Genomic DNA, 12,018 nt, shown 5'->3' with positions numbered 1-12,018 from the left:
TTCGGAAGTATTTTAGGTAAATCCTTGTAAGCCTGAAAATGAAATGGCTTTAATTTATACTTTTATTAGCTGTATAATATTTCTCAGTATAGAATTCTTTATTTAATCATTCTTCTATTAAAGGTTTAGCTTTTCACCACTGGAAAATGTGCCCATGAACATGCATTCTTATCTATTGATACTTACATTTCTTTGGGAAATTCCTAGGATTTTTTAATGTTAAAAGATACTTCCAGATTGCTTTCCTAAAAGAATATTAAAATTAACATTTTGCCCAGCAATTGTGGAGGAAAAAAATACTTTCCTCTGCATAACCATCAGCCATACAGGTGGATGTTTTGTTTGTTTAATTTATGCCCATCTGAGTTATTAAATCATATCTAAATCTTTACTTTTTTTCCATATTTGTTAGTGTCCTTTTACTGCATAATTACCCAAAAACTATTTAGCTTAAAACAGGAGTTCAGGATTTAGAGTTCACGATTTGGGAGTTAGCAATGTGGACTGGTTTTGGCTGGCTGACTTATGCATCTTTGGTCACCTTGTGGTCAATGGCTTCACTCACATGTCTGGCAATTGGCTAGCTGTTGTTTGGGGCAATGGGGATATATAGTTGGGGCTCACCAAAAGATAAAAACCTCACTAGTTGTTTGAAAACAGAGCAAAAGTATAAAAACTCATTAACTAACTATAAAGTTATAAACGAGGTAACAACACGTAAAAGAATTCTGAGATAACATGGAGGAATGTTAGGAGGAAGTTGCTACTCCTAGGGCTGATGAAGACCTCTGAGTAGAAGACGCAGCTTGGCTGGTGCTAGTATCTCTGATTTTTCAGGAGGGGTCTCAGACATCCTTCTGAAGAAGGGACATTGCTAGTGTCTCAGCTGGTGAAGGTTTAAATAAAACTGGTTTTGCAAATGTTGAGAAAACGGCAGACCGTTTATGTCATGGAAAGAACTTCTAGCTCCTGGGATAAAGAAACCTTGCTGGGATGATGTTCACAGGAACTGAAAAGAGACATGAAGCTCTCAGGAAGCCCAATGGTTGCCAAATGAAGGAAGTAAAGCCCTTGTTTCTCCTCCAAACTTGCAGTCTCTCTCTAGCGTGCCTTATGTGCATAACCCTAATTTGGAGTTACCTGGCAAAGCAAGAATGTGGTTATCAGAGTCCTGCATCCAGTACCACAAAGCAACTATGGAAGGATGGTTTGGGAGCTAAGAGGAAACAAACTTTTGAAGTGACACAAAAGGTGACTTGGCCCCTTGTGTCTCATCATCCAGCTGATTAGCTTAAGAGTCTACATGTTGTAACCTCAGGTTCTTAGAGCAACATGTGAGCAAGCCCATTGTACAAGCATTGTAGAAACATTTGAAGTCTCTGCTTATATCTGTTTGCTTTTGTTCCGTTTACTAAAGTCATATAGCCAAGACCAGAATTGTATGGGAGGATATGAATACCAGTAGTCAACAATACATTGGAGGCTTGGGGCGCCCGGGTGGCTCAGGCGGTTGAGCGTCTGCCTTCAGCTCAGGTCATGATCCCAGGGACCTGGGATCGAGTCCCACATTGGGCTCCGTGCTCGATGGAGAGCCTGCTTCTCCCTCTCCCTCCGCCACTCCCCCTGCTTATGCTTTCTTGCTGTCTCTCTCTTTCTCAAATAAATAAATATATATATAAATAAATAAATCTTAGGGGGGAAAAAGAATACATTGAGGCCATTATTGAAACCAATCCACCACAATGTTCCCTTCGGTTGCCAATATTCTTGATATCCCCCCATGCAAAATGCATGTGCTCTTCCCAGAACCCCACAAATTCATATTAGAATTTGGCATTAGGGCCAGAGATCACAATTTTGTGATCTATAATCATTTTCAGAGGCAGCTCCTATGATGTGATTTCCTGCAAAACACACATACACACATGCAGAATACAGTAGCGATACAAGGATAGGTCCCACAGTAGCCAGTCCCTTACGGAAAGGTGGCAAAGAAAAAACACAACAAGCAGAGGCACATAGCAGTAAATGACGGATACAATCAGGTTGTCTTTTCCATCATTCAATTATATTATATTTTAATTATATTGTAATTTTCTCAATAAAAATATGCATGCAAAAAAGAAATGAACCAGGATGTTGGGATATCCTAGGATGAAATGCACACTGGACATAAGGAACTATTACAAATGTATAACAATTGATATCAACATCTCAATAACATAAGATGTCCCTTGTTTGTGCCCCCTTCCCCTTTTCTCAACAACAAAAATTTTGCACCCATCCATGAACAAAAGTGCCTTTGTAGAGGTTGTGGGATCCAGCATCATACACCAATGGACCTGGAAAAGCCTTGCCCACCTGTGCATTGGGTAATAGGCAGCCAAACCTCCATCTTGGCTGTGGACTCTGCAGTAGCTCATGAATGGCTCCAACCCCTCTTGGTCATAGTCAGGGAGCACCTGGAGAACAGTGAGTAGTCACCCATAGACAAGAAAGCTTTGTGGAAGTCCAGGTTTCCAGATAAGAAGTTTCAGTATTTCGTTGGAGCAAAAAAATGAGTTTGAACACATTGGATTGGATAAGAGGTACAATTTGACTTCGCCTGCACCACACATCCCCCAAGGTGGTACAGCTAGGGCCAAGTTCTCATTCCATGATGTCCCCCTTTGCAGGGAAGAGAGAGTAGGTGAGTGAGTACCAGGCTTTCCTAGCTGTGCAGGACACCACCAAGCATCTAGAGTACTAAATTTTGGGATGAGATTAGATCAGAAGAGTGACAGATATGATTCTCAGAGAGCATTAAAGGGACGTGGCTTCTGCTGTGCTTGGACTCCATCAGGAAGCCTACCCATGGGCTGCTGGGAAAGCCTCACATGTAGAATCCAGCAACTGGCTTGTGGGCATCCCCAGCAACAGGCCGATCTCACCCACACCTCCCCCAACTCTGCAGCCAGCTCCATGTGCATGCTCCTGAGAGTGCTAGTGACAGCAAGCTTTGGTGGACATCTAGTGAGCACTTGCAGAAAGTAAGCCAGGTTCTGTGGGCCAGAGAGAAACCATACCTTGAGCTGTGGTGCCACCTCAGAGAAAACAAAAGGGAGGGTGTCCACACTTGGCCTGGTGTGATGCCGGATCCAGAGAAAATACACAAGCTTAAGAATTCTGCCACAAGAGGGAGCAGTAAGTATGGAGCAGGTATGTGCATTCAAGGTCCCAGAAAGCCTCAGGATTTCTAGCAGGGCTGATGAAAGGCAGTTCCTTCCTGAAGGCAGTTAGTAAAGACTGGAGGAAGTGACTGCTACTTCACATGTAAGACAGAAACACAAAGCTCCAAGGAATATGAAAAATCAAGGAAACAGGACACCACCAAAGGATGACAATAATTTTCCAGTACCAAACCCAAAGACACAGAGATCTAAAATTTACCCTGTAAAGAATTCAAAATAACTTTTATTATAATATATGTAATACTAGAAATATATATAAAAATATAATTATATATTATCTGTATACAAAATATAATGTACATAATAGAACTTTATATATATATATATATATATATATATATATATATATATATATATATAATAGAATACTATTCAGCTATCAAAAAGAAGGAAATCCTGCTATTTGCAACAACACGGATGGGCCTTGAAGGAATTATGCTAAAGTGAAACAAGTCAGAAAGAGAAAGACATATACAATACGATCCCACTTACATGTGGAATCTAAAAAAAAGCTGAACTCATAGAAACAGAGAGTAGAACGGTGGTTACCAAAAATTGGTTGGGGGAAAGGGGGAAATGTTGGTCAAAGTATATAAACTTCCAGGTAGAAGATGAACAAGTTCTGGGGATCTAATATGCATCATGATGATTACAGTTAACAGTACTGTATTATATGCTTGAAAGTTGCTAGAACTTTAACTAACTAAATTATCCTAAGTGTTAAATATTCTCACTACAAAAAAGATATGGTAATTACGTGATGTAATAGAGGAATTAGCTAATGCTGTGGCGGTAATTATTTTGCAATATGTAAGTGTGCTAACCAGCACATTGTACACCTCAAACTTACATTATATGTCAAATACATCTCAATAAAGCTAGAAAAAAAAAACCAAAAATAAATGAATGACATAACCTTACTGTCAGAGTTAGAGAAAAATGAGCAGCTTGAAGTACCTGGAAAAGAGTGCTTTGAGTGGATACTTTAAGGCTAAAGACACAAACAGCTGCATAAACATTGTACCCTAATTGGTAATTTGTTCCTCAGAGAGGTACAGATTAGCAATTATTTTTTTAAACACTTCAATGAGGCATAAATTGCATATCAGAAAATTTGCCCCATCTTAATTATATGAGTCAGGGTATGAGTCAAGGATTTTAGTACATTTACCTCGGTCTGCAGTCACCATCTTATCTCGGTTTTAGAACATTTTCACCATTCCTGCAAAATCCCTAATGATAGTTTAGTTAAGTTAGTTCCCACTTCCAGTCCCAGGCAACCACTAACCTGCTTTTTGTGTCTATCAATTTACCTTTTCTGGACATGTCACATGAATGGAATCATACAACACATGGTGTTTTCTGTGTAGCTTCTTTCAGTAAGCATGGTTTTGAGGTTTGCCCATATAGTAACATGTATCATAGTTCATTCCTTTTATTGCTGAATAGTATTCTCTTGTGTGGCTGTAGCTCAGATTCTTTATCCATTCAGGCTGATGGACTCTGGGGCTCATTTCACTTTTTGGCTATAAGGAATGCTCCTCTGAATATTCCCATGTTGGTCTTTGTGAAGACAAATTTTCATTTCTCTTAGGTAGATACCTAGGAGTAGAGTTGCTGTGTTGTATGGTAAACTTATGTTTATTTTTTTAAAAAATGCCAAACTGTTTTCAAAAGTGGCTTTGCCATTTTATCTCATACTCACAAGGTATGAAGGCTTTTATTTCTTCCCATCCTTGCCATCACATGGCTATTATCTGTCCTTTGGATTATAGACATTCTGTCGGATATGAAATGACATTTCATTGTGGTTTATACTTACATTTCCCTGAAAAAAATGATTTTGGGCTTCTTTTCATGTGTTTATTAGCCACTTGCGTATTTCTTTGGTAAAATGTCTTTAAAATTTTTTGCCTGTTTGTAAAAGTTTTGTTTTTTAAGTTCTTAAAATTTTAAGAGTTCTTTAAATATTCTGGACACAAATTCTTCATTGGATACATGATTTGCAAATATTTCCTTTCAGTCTACAGCTTGTCTTAACTTTCTTAATGGCAGTCAAAAGTTTTGAATTTTGATGAAGTCCAATTTATTAATTTTTCTTTTATGGATCATACTTTTAAACTTGTATCTAAAAAATCATTGCCTATTTAAGATCTCAAGATTTTCTATTTTTTCTAAGAGTTTTATAGTATCACTATTACATTTAGGTATGTGATTTATTTTGAGTGAAATTTTGTATATAACGAGAAATAAAGTTTCGGGTTCATCTTTTTGCAAGTGTCTATCCGATTGCCAGAGCAATCATTTGTGAAAAGAGAATCCAGTTTCCATTGAACTGCCTTGGTAACTATTATTAGCTATAATTATAAGAGTTTACTACTGGAGTCTTGGCTCTGTTCCTTAGACCTATTTGTCTATCACTGTGGTATTACCATACTGTTTTGATAACAAAGTTTATAGTAAATTTTATAATTGAAAAATGAAGTCTCTATAGTGTTATTCATCTTTTACAAATGGTTTTGGCTATTCTAAGTCTTTTGCATTTCATATAAATTTTAGTTTCAGGTTGTTAATTTTTGAAAAAAAAATGCTCCTGAAGTACTGATAAGGATTATATTGAATCTGTTTATCAATTTGAGAAGAATTGCCATCTTAAAAATATGAGTGTTCTAAGAGTTCTGGTTCAAGATGGTGACATGGGAGACTCCAGAACTCACTTATATCAATTATTAAGTTGTCTACTAAAACTAATACAGTGGTATGTCAATCATATTTCAAATGAATAAGTAGTTCTATTTTATGAACATTGAATTTATTTTTATTTATATTGTCTTTAATTTCTCTCTACAGTGTTTTGTAACTTTCAGTACAAGTTTTGCCCCTCTGTTAAATTCATTACTATTCTTTTTTAAAAGATTTTATTTATTTATTTATTTATTTATTTATTTATTTATTTGACAGAGAGAGAGACAGGCAATGAGAGAGGGAAAGGAAGAAGCAGGCTCCCAGCGGAGCAGGGAGCCCAATGCGGGGTTCTATCCCAGGGTCTTGGGATCACGCCCTGAGCCAAAGGCAGACGCTTAATGACTGAGCCACCCAGGCACCCCATATTTTATTCTTTTTTGTTGTTGTTACAAATAAATTGTTTTCCTAATTTAGTTTTGGGATCATTCAATGTTCATATATAGAAATAAAATCGAGTTTTCTATTATATGCCCAGAAATACAGTTTTAGGCAGTGTTTTTTTTTTTTTAATCAGCTAATTGAAGAAAAGAGTTTACAAAAGATATGTTTTCATTTATAGTTGCCCATATAATTACTTTTAAAATGCTTTTTATTTCTTCATGCAGATTTGAGCTACTACCTGATGTCATTTTTTACCAGCCTGTAGTATTTTCTTTCTTTAGTATTTCTTTTAAGACACTTTTCCTAATATAACAACAAATAGTCTTAGTTGTGTTTTTTTTTAATCTATTATCTATTATTTTTGAATAGTGATTTTTCTGGGTATTAAATTCTTGGCTGTGAATTTTTGCTTTCAGCACTGTAAATATGTCATCCCACTGCCTTCTGGCCTCCATTGTTTGTGATAGAAAGTCAGATGTCAATTTTAATAGCTTTATCAATATAGAATTCACATACCATACAGTTTATTCATTTACAGTGTGAAATTCAATGGTTTTTATTACATTCACAGAGTTGTGCTTCCATCATTATGTTCGATTTTAAACATTTTCATTGTATGAAAAAGAAATCTTCACACTCCAAGCCATAATCCGCTAATCTAGTTTCTGTCTCTATAAATTTCTGTACACTGAACATTTCATAGAATAGGAATTTATAATAAGTGGTCTTTGTGACTTCCTTCACTTAGCTCTGATCTCTAAAACTATCCTTAATGTATATTTTTTATTAATGAAATTAATCACCTCAGAAAAATTTTAGTTACTTCAGTTTTATTGGTAACTAACTTACTGTGTATCAAAATTAGTTACAAATGTAACCCATTTTATAGCTAACATATTTTCTAAATATTTCCAGAAAGACCTTATGAGTCCATTTCACCCCATGTGACTGAACCTCCAAAAGCAAATCCTGGAACATCTAGGGCTGGGTCAACCATTTATAAAGCCATCCAGCTTCCTTCATTGAATAAAGAACTTTCAGGTAGTGTACAATGTGATTTTTTTTTTAACTACTAAAGCTTTTTTTTTTTTTTAAGATTTTATTTATTTATTTGACAGAGATAGAGACAGCCAGCGAGAGAGGGAACACAAGCAGGGGGAGTGGGAGAGGAAGAAGCAGTCTCCCAGCGGAGGAGCCCGATGTGGGACTGGATCCCAGAACACTGGGATCACGCCCTGAGCTGAAGGCAGACGCTTAACCGCTGTGCCACCCAGGCGCCCCTAAACTAGGAAAGCTTTAATTATATGGAGATAACCAGATCGTAGTAGCCTTAGTCATATAACCAGTTTAGCAAAACCGTAAGTGAAAATAAACACTGATTAAGTTTATCTAACATATATGCATTCTTAGTGAATGAGTAGTATCCCTGGAATAGCTCTTCTTCCCTGCCACCACTAAGTTGGAAAGCCACTTTTTTCACAACCTTTTTTTTTTTTTTTTAAGATTTATTTATTTGAGGGAGAGAAAAAGAGAGAGAGCACACATTGAGCAGGGGGAGGGGCAGGGGGAAAGAATCTCAAGTAGACTCCCTGTTGAGTATGAAGCCCCGTGTGGGGCTCAATCTGAGGACCCTGAGATCATGACTTGAGCTAAATTCTTAACTGAATGAGCCACACAGGTGTCCCACTCATTCTTCCCTTCTTGCTCACCATTATGATAAACCCATCTTGTAATCCTCTGTTTTAGATTTATATATTCCCTTTTTGTACAATCCCAAGTAGGAACTGCAATACAGAAACTCAACATGAGGGTAGATTGGAAGGAAAATAAACAGTATGTTTTCCCTTTCCCTTCATTACTATCTCCCCAGCTATCTAATCCATTAATATCTAGGAACTAATTTACAGACTCCATTTCTTATCATTGCTCCAGAGGCATTATATAATCACCCCCCTAGTGTATTTCCTATGGATATTGAGTTTGAAAGTTTTTTTAAATGTAGATTATTTTTCTTTGGCCTATTATATTTTCTAAAGCTCCAAATAATTATATATGCTACCAACACTTTCGCCAGCTTTTCTTTCTAACTCTGCATCTTTATATCTTAACATTATATCCATTGGCTACCTTTTACCATTCTGTGGATATGTAACTCAGAGATAAAATAAATTTGACTATTAACTGCAGTAAGGCATGATTGGGCAAATAAGTCTTCTGTACAATTAGAAAAATTAATTGTAATATGCTCTTTATGTTCAGATAAGCTATCCTCTTCTTCCTACTAACTGCCAGACAATGTCAGATTCACCTCTTACTTCATATCACCTATAATACTGTTTTCCCTTTATTAGCTCCTAGTTTACCTATAATTTGAGTTTTTAAAAATATTTTATTTATTTATTTATTTATTAGAGAGAGAGAGAGGACACACATGAGAGAGAGTGAAAGAGAGAGAAAGCAGGAGCAGGGTCGGGGGAGAGGGAGAAGCAGACTCCCTGCTGAGCAGGGAGACTGACATGGGGCTTGATCCCAGGACCCTTGGATCATGATCTGAGCTGAAGGTAGACACTTAACTGACTGAGCCACTCAGGTGCCCCAATTTAGTGTTTTTCTTCTAAACTGAAGCTTTTTCTTTGATGAGGGTGTTAATTACAAGCAGTGATATTGCCTAAAGAAACAAGAAAGAGGAAGACAATAAGAACTAACAAATAGTCTTAATAATCTACTATCTAAATTTCTATTCCATGATAAGAGAACAATAATAGTGGGCTTCTTTTGTGGATGGAATAAAAATGAATCTATCATAGATGTTTTTATTCTCCATCAAACCATCAAGACTTTTAATCTAAAAATAATGACATAAACCTTTCTTAAGCAAACACTTGCCTTAAGGAAATGGAAGAATTCAAAATGTTTTATTTCTCTGTAAGGCATATATTGTAGAAACTCAATGTGTTAATTTAGTAAAATTTTCCCAGTAACTTCGAGAAAACACCATCCAAATGCCCCACACTCTGCTTTTTATTTTAGCATATCTTTCTTGAAATGAGCATATTGAAAATATTTTCTTTATTACATAGTTTTGTTTTTAACAGTGTTCAAAATATGTATCATAACAATAGTATTTCTAAACATGTCTGCCTCCATTAGCACTAGATTTTTCATGGTAGTTATAACAAAATTTTTAAATAAAGGTGTTCTGCTTTATATAAAGATAAAAACTTTACATGAGAATTGATCAATTTAATTGTTTAAGTAGTTTTTTATTGTAATACTGAAAAGAAAGAAAGCTCTTCCTCAGGCATTTTTATATATAATATTTCTATTATTTCTTTTTCTGGATTTGCACTCTTACTGGTTTTGTTTATAAATATTAAATACTCAGCAAGGAAAAACTAGAGAGAAAATATTTGTGTTAGTAAAGCTATTTTAAATTATTTTTAAAAATTTAAGGAACCTGTGCTTTAGAAGTGGATTAAGATTTATTATAAATTTTTAAAAGTCGAAATCAGGACATTTCTAAGGTAATTTAATAATGTTATTTTCATTTTTTAGGGCATCCAAAAAATTCTATCTCAAAAAAACATGTTAAACTTACAAATACTCTGCCTGCTGTGATCTCTACAACTAGAAAACCTATCTATGAAGGTAAAAAATCACTGCTATACAAAGAAAAATGAAATAAAGCTTTATACTATGTTTCCATTGTCTCTATTTACCAATCACCTTAAACCTATGGACCCCCTTCCCCAGACAACCAATGTTATGAGTCAAGTATATTTTTCTAAACCTTTCTTCAAACATGGTTTCACACACACCCACACACACACGCACACCCCTATGTATATGAGTTTGCTGGTTCTGTATATAATAGAATCATCTGGATGGATCCCACTGACCTCCAATACAAGTAAATTGGTTATACCGATTTCTTTTGTATCTTACACCTTTAAGTTGCTTTATGATATTCTATAATGTGAATGGGCTATATTTTATTCAACCATTCTTCTACTGAATGACATTTAGATTTTTATGAAAGTATTTTTTGCTACTATAGGCAATCGTACAATAAATATCACTGTACATATATACCTATATTGTGGTGATTATATTTCTATAAAATAGAGCATGTAAACATGTATTGCATTAAAGGTATGTATGTTTTTATTTTAATATATAAATCCAAGTTACTTTTCAAATGATTGTAGTTAGTAATTCTGCTAGTAAATTCATGAATGGCTCATATTCCAACATCATAGCCAGCACTAGACTTTTCATAGATTGAAACATGTAATATTGTTAAGATATCAATACCACACAAAGTGATGTACAGATTCAGTGCGATACCTATCAAAATCCTAGCAATGTTTTTTAAAGAATAAAAAAATTCTATGCTAAAATTCATATGGAATCTTAGGGGATCCTGAATAGTCAAAATAATCTTGAAAAAGAACAAAGCTGGAGGGCTCACACTTTTGAAACTTATTACAAAGCAACAGTAAGCAAAACAGTGTGGTACTGGCATAAAGACAGACATACAAACTAAGGAAATAGAATAGAGAACCAAGAAATAAACCATCACATATACGGTCAAATGACTTTTGACAAGGATACCAAGACCATTCAATGGAAAAAGGAGAATTGTAAAACATATGATGCTGGAGAAACTGGATATCCACATGCCAAAGAGTGAAATTAGATCCCTGTCTTCTACCTTACCTTACAGCTTAAAATAAACAAAAGACCTAAAACTAAGTGCTAAACTATAAAACTCTTAGATAAAAACATAGGGAAAAATCTTAAAGACATTTCATTTGACAATAATTTCTTGGGTATGACACCAAAGGTGCAGCCAAAAAAAAAAATTAAAAATAGGCAGATTTTATCACAATTTTAAAATTATTCATTGAAAGAAAAGGTTAGTAAAATAAAAGGGAAATCCACAGAATGGAAGAAAAATATTTGCAAATCATATATCTGAAGAGCAGTTAACAACCAGAATATAGAGAGAACCCTTAAGACTCAAAAATGAAAACAAAAAACTTTATAAAACAGTGAACAAAGGACTTTAGCAGACATTTCTCCAAAGAAGATATACAGATAGCCAATAGGCCCATGAAAATATGATAAACATCACTTTTCATTAAGGAAATGAAAATCAAAACAATGAGATATCACTTCATATTCAGGATGGCTATTATGAAGACAAAAAAGGAAAAAAGGAAAGAAAATAAATATTGGTGGGGATGTAAAGAAATTGGGATTCATGTACTAGTACATGTGAAATGGTGCAACTACTATGGAAAATAGTGTGGTGGTTCCTCAAAATATTAAATGAAGCATTACCGTATGATTCAGCAATTCCCACTCCAGATATATGCCCAAAAGAATGAAAGTAGGGACATGAAAAGATCTTTGTTTATAGAAGCCTCATTCACAATAGCCAAAAAATAGAAGCCATTCAAGTGTCCAACAGTGATGAATGGACTAAAAAAATACGGCATCTGCATGAGATGGAATATTATTCAACCTTAAAAAGGAAAGAAAATCTGATACAGCATGATATAGCATTTAACATGGATGAATATGAAGACATTATGCTAAGTGGAGTAAGCCGATCACAAAAGGACAAACACTGTATGATTTCACTTACATGAAGTAT

The 12,018-nt window shown here is 35.0% G+C and overlaps 1 protein-coding gene across 1 annotated transcript in view; it reads left to right on the top strand.

Annotated features, from left to right (window-relative positions):
* CCDC7 (coiled-coil domain containing 7) overlaps positions 1–10,079 on the top strand; it is a 337,092-nt gene extending 327,013 nt beyond the window's left edge. The window contains exons 31-32 of the mRNA XM_087857885.1: positions 7,272–7,397; positions 9,912–10,079. Of these exons, the coding sequence (XP_087714011.1) occupies positions 7,272–7,397; positions 9,912–10,036 (251 nt within the window). The 3' untranslated portion in view covers positions 10,037–10,079. The remainder of the gene's footprint in view (positions 1–7,271; positions 7,398–9,911) is intronic.
* Positions 10,080–12,018: the final 1,939 nt, after the last annotated feature.

Source organism: Ursus americanus, chromosome 31 (genome assembly GCF_024610735.1).
Source record: "Ursus americanus isolate L20-20 chromosome 31, mUrsAme1.1.p, whole genome shotgun sequence".
Taxonomy (NCBI): domain Eukaryota; kingdom Metazoa; phylum Chordata; class Mammalia; order Carnivora; family Ursidae; genus Ursus; species Ursus americanus.
The sequence above is the reverse complement of the archived record's forward strand: the minus strand, read 5'-3'. Positions and strand labels throughout refer to the sequence as shown.